This window comes from Harpegnathos saltator, unplaced genomic scaffold (assembly GCF_003227715.2).
Source record: "Harpegnathos saltator strain DR-91 unplaced genomic scaffold, Hsal_v8.6 scaffold467, whole genome shotgun sequence".
Lineage (NCBI taxonomy): Eukaryota > Metazoa > Arthropoda > Insecta > Hymenoptera > Formicidae > Harpegnathos > Harpegnathos saltator.
In genome coordinates, this window is record NW_020230280.1 from 1256333 (window position 1) to 1271031 (window position 14699).

At 43.5% G+C, this 14699-nt stretch overlaps 1 protein-coding gene across 1 annotated transcript; it reads right to left on the reverse strand.

Annotated features, from left to right (window-relative positions):
- Positions 1–806: 806 nt before the first annotated feature.
- On the reverse strand, positions 807–14612 carry LOC105184994 (sodium- and chloride-dependent GABA transporter 1). Its single transcript, XM_011144167.3, has 11 exons — positions 14417–14612; positions 11102–11410; positions 10301–10435; positions 10046–10174; positions 9007–9139; positions 7184–7555; positions 6491–6707; positions 5629–5781; positions 5324–5527; positions 4963–5133; positions 807–4822 (listed from the first exon to the last, which is right to left on the reverse strand). The coding sequence occupies exons 2-11, from the start codon at positions 11403–11405 to the stop codon at positions 4685–4687; spliced, it is 1956 nt and encodes a 651-aa protein (XP_011142469.1). The 5' UTR covers positions 11406–11410; positions 14417–14612; the 3' UTR covers positions 807–4684.
- Positions 14613–14699: the final 87 nt, after the last annotated feature.

Sequence of the window (14699 nt, forward strand, 5' to 3'; positions counted from 1 at the left end):
CTCCTAATTTGTGTTTGTTGCTCGCAACTGTCCATAATAATTATGCAACGGAAGAGAGAAGGGGGGGAGAGAGAGAGAGAGAGAGGGAGAGTTAGAGTTAGAGTTAGAGCTAGTTTTATTAACACTCAGAGGTTCGGAACCCCATGGAGATTACATTATTTGTAGTTAGAAGCTTGTGGCTCATATCTGTATACACTATAACTTTTGCTTTGAAAGAAAGCACAAAAATGTACGGATCAATTATGTCATGTTAGCCCAATTAGTTAAGAAAGACTGACTTGAATAAGGAATACCAATGGGATATTCTCGTGCATTTGAATATTACATGGAGAAACAAGATCCGCATAAGAAATAAACCGAAATACGTAAAAATTTAATTACATCACTCGCTAATGCATTAGATATATTGAACGTAAGGCATGATGAAAGTGGTCGCAGACGCTTAATAAAGCAGCTTAAGTACATAAATAGAGTGTTATATGATGCGCATAGATATCGCAGATAATATTAACTATAATCGCAAAAATAATAATTCGAAATAACGAAAATAAATCGCATTGAAAACGCTCACTGATTCTCAATTATGATAAAGCACAGCAGAGAAGAAGAGAGAGAAAGAGAGAGAAAGAAGGAAAGACTAAAGGAGATGAACAATGTGAGAGCGAATGTAATGCGCACGAATATACGGAAATATTTGTATAAACAATGGTATGGAGAAGTGGTATATTTTTCCATTGTGTAAACAATGGGAAAATATACCACTTCTCTCTTGTTGCCTGCAAATATATCAGTAATAAAAACAGTGATAGGCGTTAGTATTTATTGAAGTACATATATCGTTACAATTTAGCCGGAAACATATATATAATTTCGTGAATATGCGAAACATCCAATGCATTAAGTAAATATACACTCGCAAGTAATATACCGCAAATAATGCGTTTCAATCCAAATGAAATCGCTTCGAAAGTAAATAAACTCACTGATTCAAAGGAATTTCGTGACTCTCGAGAACGTACAACATTGCGACTCAAATTTCTACCTCCGCTTCTTTGGAAACGTCTTTGAAAGTTCTCTTACACACTATCTCACTCTGTCACACATTTCTCATAATCCGTGAAACATAGAAACGTTTGTGGCTCTCAAGATACGCCGTAAATGCGTAATGACGCGGTCGATAAGTTTTACGATACGATACGTTATCCCGGAAAATTTTGGTCAGAGAATCTCGGAAAATTTCTGAATAAATCCTGCAATCCGTACACCACGACATCGAGGGTATCGTGTCGCTTTGGAAAAATAGTTTCCTCGAAATGCAGCCGAGGCATTATCGTTCCATGATAAAGTGCGTCGAGTGTTTATCTTCTAAAATGACAACAAATCTACGTCCTCTAAATCTAAACGTACTTTAACATTTAACGAAATTTTGCAATCTCAGTAAGGTTCGATAGAAAATCGTATACGTGCTTCGCGAGACACTTGAAAGTAAATGTGCGTGCGTAAATCCCCAATAACAATCTCACGCAATGTGCAACGTAAAAACGACTCAAGCGGTTCCTCTCGTCGTGCGTCGAACGCGTAAGAACGGAGAATCAAGGATTCGTTTAGATTCCGGGCAAATCTCGCGGCAATGAAAGGGCAGCTTCGTTTCTCCTTCGTAATCGCATTTAATTTCTGTTTACAAAAACAATACTGCTCGGGCTCAGATCTCTCGTTCTTTTTCTTTTTTTTTCCCTTTTTTTGATTCTCTTCGTACATATTATAATACGCCGTATATAAAACGTGCACGTAATATATATATATATATATATATATTTATATTTATATTTATATTTATGCATATAGAAATATAATTCGTGTAACACTTAATTCTTTGTACGAATTCTTCTAGCTGCGAACACCGATTCATAGAGCCATTATTAATCGAGTCACTCGCGCCGACGATCGCCAAACGGTCCGCGGCGGTCGCGCGAGCGTTCACGCGGATATCACCGTGAAACAAGTATAATAGCGTAAAATTTCTGCCAGCACAATCCACGGTTGCGCTGGTACGTCACATAGAGTCACACCTATAAGATACAGTCATGTGGAAAACACGTTTATCACGCTTATCATGCGTTGAACAAGTGTGTTTGCAACGTTACGCGTACGGTCGCAGTGTTGTCCTTTGCTCTCGTGAGACGGCTGTGAAAGAATCTTTTTTTCTCATACGTATGTCACCGCGTGTGTCACTGGACTGAACTCGTCGATTGATAACGGAATGATCGATTCGCGGCCGGCACGTCACGTTTGCGAACGTCACGTTTGCGGTGCGATCGTTCGCGAAACAGTCGTCGTCGGGTCTCTCGCACCGCCGATTTTCAGATACACCGATCGCGACTCTGCCGATGTATCGAGCGCGAAAACGTAATTACACAAATCAATCTTGCCGTTCATTTTTTTTTCTTCTTTCTTACGAATGCATGTTGTTCAACGCAGATCCAACTGGCTTATAATATCGCTCGCTTCTTAACCTTACTATTGGAAGTACTTTGCGTCGCAACAACGGTGGTACTAAAATAGAAACGAACGTCGCGTTAAGCTATCAGCTACTTCTCAGTATTGTACAACGTCAACAATTGTAACACTTCGACAAATAGCGTACGCGATTAAGAGTACCCTACAGGCTAAACAAGGAGGAAATACTGCACAGAATTAGGCCGGTATTTGAAAAAGCGCTCACCTCGTATCGTATGTGTGTCTGTGTGTGTGTGTGTGTGTGTATCTTTATCTTTATTGCTTTTGTATTTCGAGCGAAACGAGAAATCCTCCGAACGAAAAATATACCCTTACGTCGGCAAACGAGAACTTCAGGAACAATCAGATATTTACGCGCGCGAGTGACGAAAATATATAATAAATTAAAAATCATCAGATGAGACTAAAATTTCGACTTTGTACAGTGGTGAATTTTTACAAAGGATACTTTTTGACGTTCGAATCGATCGAATAGAGAGGTCAAGACTCTGCTCCAGAGGATTAAACAGCTTAACATCGCTTACGGAATAAAAGTATCATTCGAATAATTCTAACATACTCTCTAAATGTAACATCGGTTTCATCAAATACTGCTGTTAGACGTGTCCTCCCGGACACCGGAATGCTTGTTGCTCGTGACGTTAGTTGCAAACTTGAACCGCTCTTCCGCACTTTCTGCGCATTGAAGGAAGTACCTTAGCCGTACAAAACGGGGAACGGTAACGAAATCAGCGGCGTTAGCACATCGATTTCTCCCGAGGGGAACTGAATTCTCGGTCGAGTAAACAGCGGCGGAAAACGATATATCGTTCTAACTACACGCGCGTCACATCGTAAACGCGCTTATCATAACGCACGCTCTACAAGTGTGAAACGCGTGGAACGAAAAGGTATCCTCGAAAAGTTGTGTTGTCGAAGAGCAGAATGCAGTGCAAACTGCGCTAAAACTTCGTTAATAGAAATATCTCGCATTTTCTGCTACGGTCCGGCTGATGATCGCGACTGGTCGAAGTCTCGGAGGTTCGCCTCGTCCCGACGAGCGCGCCGAGCCACTTCGACATTCGAACGCGAGTAACAAAAATTAGACTTTTACCACGTCTTACTTGTACTTCGGTGTGTATTGAGTATATTTTAGTAACTGCCAGTACCCATACTTATATTCTACGCGCTATGCTTCTATGTAATACTTCGTAGAGCTGCTGCGAACCTCTCGATGCGCTCTCTGCCGGGGAGACCCTTCGACCGCGTCTGATGCACCTCGCGAGTGCATCGTCGTCGTGTACGCGCGAGAGATCTCGGTGGTCGTCCATCGCGTTAAACCAGTCGGAATCATCAACCAAACGATTTCTCCGTTAAAAATTCATACAATTATCGCGACGTGATCGCGATATAAAAATATACTTCTTTTAAATTGTCCCCATAAATAGGTATCTGAATACTAGCGGTATACTATTATTATTTCTAAAGTACATTCTCCGCCTCTCCCTAAGCACTCCCCCCTCCGCTTATTACACGCTTTTTACTGAGTATCTTATCGGCTTGGTCAACACATACGAATCATTGAATCGCGTTCCTCAAATAATTCTCTCGTCACCCGAAACTCTCCATCTTAAAACTTTAACGGCTGGTGCGGGTTGTTGCGCGTCGACGGGACATTCGAATGACGAAATTTTCAGCGCGATTCGCGAGATGATGATTTACGCTTCGACGCTGTGTGAGAATCTCGACAGATGGTGAAGTGAGAAGACGAACCTGAAAGAGAGGACTTTGAAAGCTCATGTTCTTTTTTCTCAAACGAGGGAATCCTCGAGATTGTTCCGATGTCGGAAGCCCACGATCGGACCCCAGCCATTAAAGGATCAAGAGGAATCTCTGACATTCCAGAAATACGTCAGTAAATAAACGTCATGCTATACGACTTATCGTTAAAGAAACAACTGTGTGTGACGATCGCTGCGAAACTGAGCATACGAGACGAAAGAAACTGAGTTCGGTTCGACACGCGTCCACTTTGACACAAATTACTACTGAACGCCCAGTTGTGTGCGCTGGACTCACTTTATATGTATATATATATATATATATTTATATTTATCTTACTATAAATATTATTTTTAAGATAAACGTAACTCCCCTAACACGAGTTTAAAGTGATCGCTAGCGCCAATCATGTTTGACTGAGGAAACTGTTATTTTTCGTGATTAAACCTGCGCTGCTCTCCGACATCGGTATCACGGCCGACTTCTCGCCCTTCGGTAGTTTCGCGTGCGATTTTATGTTGGGTTGCATACCCTTTAGGATGTTCTGGAATGAAGAAGGTACAACAACAACAAATTAGAAGAGAAAAGGAATTGTGTAATTGCGGTGTCGTTACACACGAAGGCGACGATTTCTTCGTACGCGCGCGCGTGTGATCGATATCGCGCGGACAAGCTCTGGTTTACCTCCTTGATCGATCCCGGTGTGACTATCACGTAATACACTGCATACGCCGGTATCCAGATCATAGATGACAGACTCAGACACACACCCACTATTTCTGCCCACGTCGGATATTCGTAGTTGCTGCCGTATTTGAGCGGCTTGTATTGCACGCATTGAAACACGAAGATGAACTGTAAGAAGAAGAAAAGTAAGCAGGGTGAAGATAATTATGACTGTGGTGTCGCTGCTTGGTGAGAAAATTCTCTGCGAACTCGTTGAAATGATCCGCTTGAACCTTGAATCCTCTCTCACGACAACGGCGGAGATTTGTTGTTACCGAAATGTGGGTGATAATTAGCGCAAACGCGGCACGATACTTACGGCCATGATGACCGGCGCGAGCAGCACCCAGCATATGTACCAGAACTTGTTCAGTCGAATGCCCATCATCTGGTGCACACAGTCGCAGAACTTCTGCGCCCCGAATATCCATGAGATCGCGATCGTCTGGAAGAAGCACACCCACAGAATGGACATCCCGCTCGCGGAGTAGAAGTCCATCAATTGGAAGATGTAGATTCCACCCTGAAAAGCCAGATCCCGATCGCCTTTTGCCCGATGAATTTTTCAACGCGTTTGAATCTCCAACGGAGCGGAATTGCGCATTCATTGTATACGATACGAACGTTCGTGACCATCGGGATTCCCAGGGCGAACATTATCAGGCAGATGGCGATGGTGAACTTGATTCTGTGAGGACGAAGTCGATCCGGCCAGTAGTCGACCATGCCCGTTATGAAAGACTCCACGATGCAGAATTCACTGTCGATGCCGAGTATCTGCGTGAGAGTGAAGTGATATTCGTACAGAATCTTCATACGCTTGAGGTATTACACGAAAAGTTTAGCCACTATCATGTTCTAATTACACTCTAATCGATCTGTCCAAGTGGTCTCTTATTATTAATCGATCTTGGGCATAGAGTAGATTATTATTTCATAAAATCAATGATACGTGCCACAGGCTAAAAGGCAAGGTAGGATTCATGTGAGAAAAAGCCGGACTGGGAAACATCGAACTTGCAAATAGTTCGCAGGATCGCACAAAACGCAAGTGGCATCATCGGATTTTGTTAATTGCATTGACGTGAATTTGTCTGTAAATACTTCCCCTCCCTCTGACCCAGCGAACGAGATAAATATTGAATAGCGTGATAAAATGAGGTGATTCGGTAGATAAGGCCTGACGTGAAGTCTTCGAGCGATTAACCGAAAGCAAGAGAAAACTCCCTTAGACTTATCTTCCGAATCGTCCGACTTTAATATTTATCTTGTTTCATGTGTGAACGCATCTCAACGCCAACGTTTTCTCGGCGGAAGAGCAAAATAGTACGATATCGATTAGATCGTGATGCTTTGAGAGAAGTTTCCCGCCGAGGGCGGGACAACGGGTGTCCGAGCCCTCCCTTGCTTATAGCGACGCGCGTTAACAAACATAGAGACGGCGGCAGCAGCGACCGATGCCGCCGTTGGAATAATAATTTCTTACGAGCAGCATAATGAAGAATATAATGGCCCACAAGGAAGCACCGGGTAGCTTGAGAACGACTTCGGGATACGTAAGGAACACGAGACCAGGCCCGCTCTTGACGACCTCGGACACCTGCGTTTGCTGTTCCTGGGCGATGTGACCCAGTATCGAAAAGGTTACGCAACCGGCCAGAAGACACGTCAGGGTGTTGACTACGCAAGTGATTATTGCGTCTCTGCAAGACAAAACTCCCATTTTGAAAGACTCCAGCAGCGACGACACTGTGTGGAGTGCGTCGTGGTTAAAGAATCGACCGCTACTAAAGCCAAACAATTACCGAGACGTTTTCTCTACTCGCGCAATTCACGATGCGCGCATAATGGGTCAATGAAGGTCCGGGATAACTTAAGTGTTAAGCGGCGACACGTGGCTTACTCGAGTCGTGCGGAGCTCGGGGAAAGCTGCGCACAAGAACCCGCAAACCGCATCGAAAGAAATTAACTTCCGACTTTATCGTCGGAAGCGCACGCTTTCACGCTCCTTATTATCGGTGCTTGCGAAACGTTCCTCGTCGCTAATCGCATGAAAACTATTTTAACGTATATCGATATTTTCGCCGATGGGAAATCGGTTTCCGATCGGCCAAGTGACGCGTTACGGGGGCAACTCCGCCGTGGCGCCGATCCGTACGATCGGATGCGCGTCCCTTACCTGTAGCAATTGTGATGAAACTTGTTATAGGAGCCCAAGGCGGGCAGGGCACCGGTGCCAATACTGTAGGCAAAGAAGATCTGGGTAGCGCCGTCTATCCATGGCCCGGGCGTGAGCAATTCCTTCCATCGCGGCGTCACGTAGTAAAGCAAACCGTCGTAGGAACCCTCCAACGTCACCGCTCTTCCCAAAAGAATGAAAAGCACCACGTACGGGAACAAGGCTGAAAACCAGATGATCTTACCGCTCTGATGAAGACCGCGCCGGATGATAAAGTAAACGAGCAGCCAGCCGACAACCAGGCAGCCCAGAAGCTCGTATTGGATATTGCCGATAGTCTCAATGCCGGATGTAATGCCGAGAACTCGTTGCCTGAAAATTCAGCAATTCGATATTCAAAGTCGTTCCCCGCACGTGGATCTAAATAAAAACACCGACATTAAACGAGTCGGTAGCTCGGATTATCTTCGTGCGTCTCTTTCCAGCCGACTCAAAATTTGATTATTTCGGGACGTTGTGTGTTGCGTGTGAGTGCCCTCTAAGTTTCTCTTAGAGTGGAACTTTCGTTCGAAAAGTATTACAGAATGATAGCCTAGTCACTTAAATTTGAATAACTTTTCATTTATACAGAGTGAATTCTCCACTCGAGTAATAGTCGAGTGAATATTTTCACACGAAATTGAAGATCGAATCTATAATGTGTTCCACCGTGACAGGAACAAATTCACTCTAATGGATTGAAATGTTCGCTCGTGTGAGAATCCACTTTAAGCTTCAGTGAAATATTTACTTTGGTGATTTCTCGAATGGCAGGCTATTTCATTGTCGCCTTTATCGGATTTGTATTATATAATTTATAATACAAATATAATACGATATATTTATATTATATTATATACTCTAATAATATAATAATATGATATTAACATGATATAAGCGAAATTGTCACTTGTTTCGAGTGAAATTTCACTCCAAAAAATTTTGGGAGAGTGGCTTACGTTTTCGTGGATATTTTTTGGATATACTGATGTAGAGAGACACACATTTGCAGTGATAAACTCATATTGAGTATAATATTAGTGCGTGTAAAAAAATTGGTTGTTGGGAACGAAATCGACTGGAACGAAACGCGTGGTGTCGAAGTAGACTCGACACAGGACCTCAAAGGGTTAATATTAGATGTGAAGGACAGTGGTCGACGCGTGAAGAATCTCTATCGTCATTTTGTTATTTAGCTTGATCTATAATAAGATGTTGCGCGCAATTATCGAACTAAATTGGAACGACTGATCGCGCCTCGTCGCGCTGCGATTGGATTGCTCGTATCTCGTATCGTCATCGACACGAAGTGATTAGAATGGCTCTTACTCGAGGCACATCCAATCCAGCGTGTTCATGTTAGCCTGATAAAAATCAACAAATTCGCGATGCACGCGTATAAGCTACGTGCTCCCGCGGGAGTGTTGCTGTCGTCGATATTGTGCGTTACGTAAGTGCATTTATACGCGAGTGAAGTTGCTCTGACCCGATTTAGGAAAATCAATGTCGCGTTTCCCGGTTCTTATCCCCGTCGAATCCCTTGGTACTTTACAATTTGCATCACGAGCGTGATAAAAATCTCAAGGGATACACACGTTGTACATATCGTACGTATATACTGTTTCAATAACGACCAAATTCCTGTGAGTCTGAAAAGTCTCCGAATCTCAAAGGAGACGGGAAGAAAGGGACTAGAGAGCGAGAGGGAGTTGAACTTGAAGCTGTTTGATTCAGCAGTTCTGTACAATGAGCGGTGTACCGTTTTCCGAAAGCGCTCTACTTACTCCCAGTATTCTTCCACCGGTGTAGTGTGGTGGCAGGTATTATTTTCGATGGTAGTTGTGTAGTTTGTTCTTCCGTGTATACTTTTGCTTCCTTCAGTCGCGTCGAAACAATCATCCGTGTTCCACCAATTGTCTGAAATGAGTAACGAGACGTTCTGCGATGAACGTACATTTTACGATCGGGGACGGATGCGATAACAGAAAAAAAGAAAGGAAACGCCTAGCGGTCATATTATAATGATTTCTACGAATGATGATTTTAAAAATGCAGTGAAAACTACTGAGTACTTCTAATCGCTTCATTTTTTTACTTTTTCTATCTTTCTACAAAATATTATAGAAATTTCCAAATATATTTGAAAAATGTCTAGGTGTTTAATAACTTGGTCTCTCAATACACGTGTAAAAGTATATACAGGGTGGGGCAATAACTATTAGGATCTTAAATATCTTCGAATCTATAAGGCCCAGAGGAAGATTTGTGCAACCAAAATTGCACGGTACGAAGGGGGCTATCATATAGCGATAATAACTTTTGTCCAGGTGGAGGCGCTTCGGAGATATCGAGGTCAACTTGCGTTTTTAAATGGGAACTCTAATTTTTTATTACACAGTCTTTTTCTACCAATTAATTTGAACAACTCTTGTCTAAAACATTTTTTTATTTGCCTAATATTTTTTGAGATATTTGAGAGGAAAACTTGATAACTTTTTCAATATTTAACTTACGGTATCTCGCTAACTGTTTGTCGGAAAAAAAAGTGGTACTAGACTTTCTTGCTTTATTTAGTTTCAAGAATATATTGTTGCAATAGCGCCTTGATTTTTGTTAACTTGCTGATTTTTGGAAATTTTAAAATCATCAAATGAAGCGCCTCCACCTGGACAAAAGTTATTATTATCGCTATATGATAGCCCCCTTCGTACCGTGCAATTTTGGTTACACAAATCTTCCTCTGGGTCTTATAGATTCGAAGATATTTAAGGTCCTAATAAAAGTTATTGCCCCATCCTGTATATTAAGAAACATGTCGCTCACCACATCCTCTCCAAGGTACTTCGGGTAAATTCACAAACGTGCTTATGAGGTAGAAAAGTGTCCAAGAGATAATTATGCAATAGTACACGTCGAGGAAGAATACAATGGTCATCGTGGCATATCCTACACCTGAAATAAACGACGATAAATTACGATACACATTATTGTAGAAATAATATATTGCGCAATGACTACTTTATCGTTTGACATATCTACTTTCGTTTTAAGGATACATAATGTCAGGAGTTAGAATACCTTGCAAGAGGGGACACAGTTGTCCCACTAACGACATTCCACCAGCTCCGAGATATTGTCCGATAGCGACTTCTTGAAAAAATATGGGGATTCCGCAGAACAGCATCGCAATACCGTAAGTGATCAAGAAAGCACCTGTCGCAAAATTTCGAGGTGTATAAAAGTATCGATCGTTTACTGCGTGACAATTTAGTTATTTATATTTCGTTATTTAATTTAAGTAGAAAATTCAATCATTCTCCTTATTCCGCAACAGTAATCCGGATATATAAGTAATTGTAGGTTTTTTTTTTTTCGTTTTCTTCTTTTCATTTTTTTCACACGAACGTAAAACAATCTAATTAACGGGGAAACGATAATTAAGTTCGGGGAAACTTACAGGCGCTTAAATCATAACACACACCGTTCTCATTATATTAAGTAATTGCGTGACTTCATAGACTACTATAAAGGGGCAATTACGAACATCGAACGCGCCGCTGAAATCCGACGCTCGCCGCATCTTCGATTTATAGCGGCCGAACTCTAAGCTTCACAGCGGAATTTAATGAAAGGTACAGAACAGGGTTCTACGTTAAAATAAAAACGATCTATTTAAAGTTAGACTCTAAATCTCACACATACACATTTCTGTAATTCTTTCACTGCTTTCGGTTTTCCAAAAATAATTGTTTGACAGAAATTCGAATGAAGAGTAAATAATTTTAGATAGTGCATGAAATAATTGTGAAATCGTTGAGGTAGGGAGGAGTTTTGATCGATCGTTCAATTCGCGCCCGTGCGTCCAAACCGCCAACTTACCGCCGCCGTTTTTGTAACAGAGGTAAGGGAACCGCCAGACATTTCCCAAGCCCACGGACACGCTGATGCAAGAAAACAGGAAGTCGAGTTTGTTATCCCAACCGCCGCGCTCGGCGTCTTCCTCCCGGTTTCCGGCAATCTCGGTCATTTTCCCCTGTGGCGAAGACACTGTCATTTTCGGCACGGAACGGGTCGCCTCGCGTCTCTTCTCCGTCCCCACCGACTTGGCCTTGAACTCTATGAAGGTCTGGTCAGGGTCGACTTGATCCTTCTCCTCGCCCCAGTAATACATTTTTTCCGCCATAGGGTCTGAAACACGCCGAAAGAGGACACGGAGTATAGAAAGGAGCGCGGCGGTCCTTGGATGTAATTGGTAGGACGAAACGTAGTTTCGCGCGACCTTCGCGCGGCAATCGATCTCGCGTGATCGATCATTGTAAAATTGTTCCGCCATGTCACAATGTTTTAAGGTAATCCCGCTGCCACGGAGGATTCACGCGATGTCTCAAGGCAGATAAAGCGACGAAAGATTAATATATCTCTACGGGATACAAATAGATTTTATACCACCACTTCATGCATAGTTTTTCTAAAAATGGACTGTTTAAAAAGATATCATACAGAAATTACATAGGATTACATTTCCGGGCTTTTTTATTTTTCCCACAAATTTTGCAAGGAAATTTAAGTTTCCCCCAAATATGTATTATATCTTTTTATTTTGTTAAACTCCTTTCTAAAAATAAGAATCTCTCCAGGATGTTCGCGAAATTTCACGAAACACCCGTTAGTTCCTTCTAATTCGTCTGTTAGCACTAAATCACCTCCGACGTAAATCAGTTCGATTGAAATAGCAATGGCGAATTTCTGAGAAATCGCTAGTACGAGTACATACTCCAAATGGCAGTATTTCGTTGTGACCTCTATTACATTCATAGAAAAACATGATTCTGCCATTTGATAAATTTCCCCGCCCACGTTCCGATAAGGTCTGGCACGCAATTGCGAGTCGGGCAATTACGAGTGTCGCTTGAAGATTGCTTTTCCAATAATCGGCTTCCCTTCATCCGCCTCTTTGATTTCCGATATGAAAAAGATATCGACCGTATGTATGTGACCGTTAACCTTTAAGCGATGTAACGCGAAATGATGTAATGCATGACGTCGGTATTTCCAGAACACAGACAAAGAGATTTAATTAAATTTTAGATTTTATATATAAGTTTCATAATTTTTTAATAAATCTTTATAATAATTTTTAACTTTTTAAGTTTTATAATGGTCTTCTTCTCGGGAAGAGAAGACTTGCTTTTCTTCTCCGAGCAAATTTTCCTCCGCAAAAGCTCATCAAACATCATTATTATTTCTTTTCATTTTTATTATCATTTCTTTAAACTTTTATTATGAAATGCTCTTTTGTAGAGAATGTTCAGTTGAAATTTCGTCGAAGGTCACGTAGAATTAATAGCGAAATACTATCTCTCTTTTTTTCCCGCGTCGCTGAGCGCCTTTCGACCTTTCACATCGGCTCACACACCCAAGTTGGTAAACTTAACTAGAATCCCCCCTTCGTCCCTTCCCGCACCGTAAGGTGAGCTTACAGTCCAAAAAAAAGAGGCAGCTAATTATTCAAGCCAAGGAGCTTCCCAAATGTCGGGGTGTGTCATTTCGGAAAGAGTGCTCAACGCTTCCCGAGTCTTTATGTCGCCCGGCGAGCCTCTTCGTTGCGCGTTTAGAGCGACGTCAGGGCGACTAGCGTGTCAGCTTTCAGCCGGTAATAAACTGGTAGTAATGCGCGACCGGTTTCTTCTCATTCGTCATATCGCGACCATTCGCGCGTGTTATCCCTCGCCGCGCGACGCGCATTCGTTAGCTCGCGCGCGCGCCCGCTCATTGAAAAGCTCCCCTCCTTGGCGAAACCCTCCGCCACCCTGCCTCTTCCTCCATTGTAGCCGGACCAATTCGGGGCCGAGGCTGAAGAGGGTGCACGTGCTAACTTGTGTATACACGTGAAGCACGTATGCGGGTGCGCGCGCGTGTGCACGTTCGCGTCTGTACGCGCGCATTTGCGCCGCTCGAGCGTGCGCGCGCGCGCTCCACTCCACGCGCTGGATGCTGAACGCAAAATCAATATCAGGTTTACATCGCGTTCACGTACATACACGTGGACCCCGTGAATCCCGTCGTGAAATTCGCGTACGCGACGCAACGAGCCGGGCTAATATAGCTGCCGTTCAATCGACTCGCGATTGCGTCGGAGAACGTGCCCGTGTGTGAGGCAACCGGGTTAATTTAGAGCAGAGAGAGAGAGAGAGAGAGAGAGAGGGAGAGAAAGGGAGGATAGCGTTAAAAGGAAACACACACGCGGTAAAAGAGGAGTAAGCTTGAGGAACTGTAGAGTAGGAGGCGAAAATAATCACGGGAACATGGGCGTATTTTACGACTCCCACAGTCGGCAGAGATATTGAAGCCGACCATTTTAATAGCTATTAACGACCGATAACAACGGTTTCATTTCCGCGATGGGCACTAGTGGAGTTAGGCATTATTTCGTATCGACAGGGGAGTGTAATACTACTCGGTCTTCATATTTTTGGCATTTTACTGTTGAATTCGAGTTATATTCGAATTCGGCCGGTGATTCGGGCTTTTGCGCGACGCGACGCGTTTTCCAACGATGACGGAAGTAACGCTAAACATTGAGAAATGTCAATCGCGCGTATTTTCCCCGTCGGATATGTATTCAGGGACGATGTTTGGCGGATTTATCAGCGGAGACCGTCTCGCGATACCGCGTTATCGCAGCACGATAATTCCACGACGAAGTTTCCGCACAGGACGCGCTGGTACGCGCATCATACGTCTGACTGCGACGAGGGGAATATACTCTCGTCAAATGAATGGCGTAGGTCGTGTAGGAATATAATCTGACGAATTGCCACGGGACATGTACGCATCTATCGTGTGCATCTATCGATTAAGACCGAAAGCGAGAGAACGCGACGGAGCGGTTCGGCACTCGCAGCCACGAATTTCCGCACGGCGGAGACGGCGAGCTGCTTCGAAATTTGCAGCTTCGCGTACACGCGCGTAATCCTCGCGATAACTGAAACGCGTCCGCACCTCCGAGATACATCCGGGGGTGGTGCACGTCTCGGGGCAGGAATACGTAACTCATACCGTCGCCAAATGCACGGATTCATTTTCGGTTCAGAAGCGTCGGATCACCCTCGAAAGACCGCGAGACGAGCGCGAATATTTACGATATTACGTTCGCCCGCGAACGTGCGATTGCTTGAGCAAAATTCCTCTTACCACAGAATCCTCGCAGAATTCCGATGTGTAACAGTCGTGATCGTCTTGAGTCTCGTGTCTCGTATTGCTGATATGGCCAATCTTCTATCACACGTAATTACATCGTTCGACGGAGCGGGCGTTTGTTACGCGACGAAGGATCGTTGACGCCCGACTCTCTCTCTCTCTCTCTCTCTCTCTCTCTCTCTCTCTCTCTCTCTCTCTCTCTCTCTCTCTCTCTCTCTCTCTCTCTCTCTCTCTCTCTCTCTCTCTCTCTCTCTCTCTCTCTTTCTCTCTCTCTCTC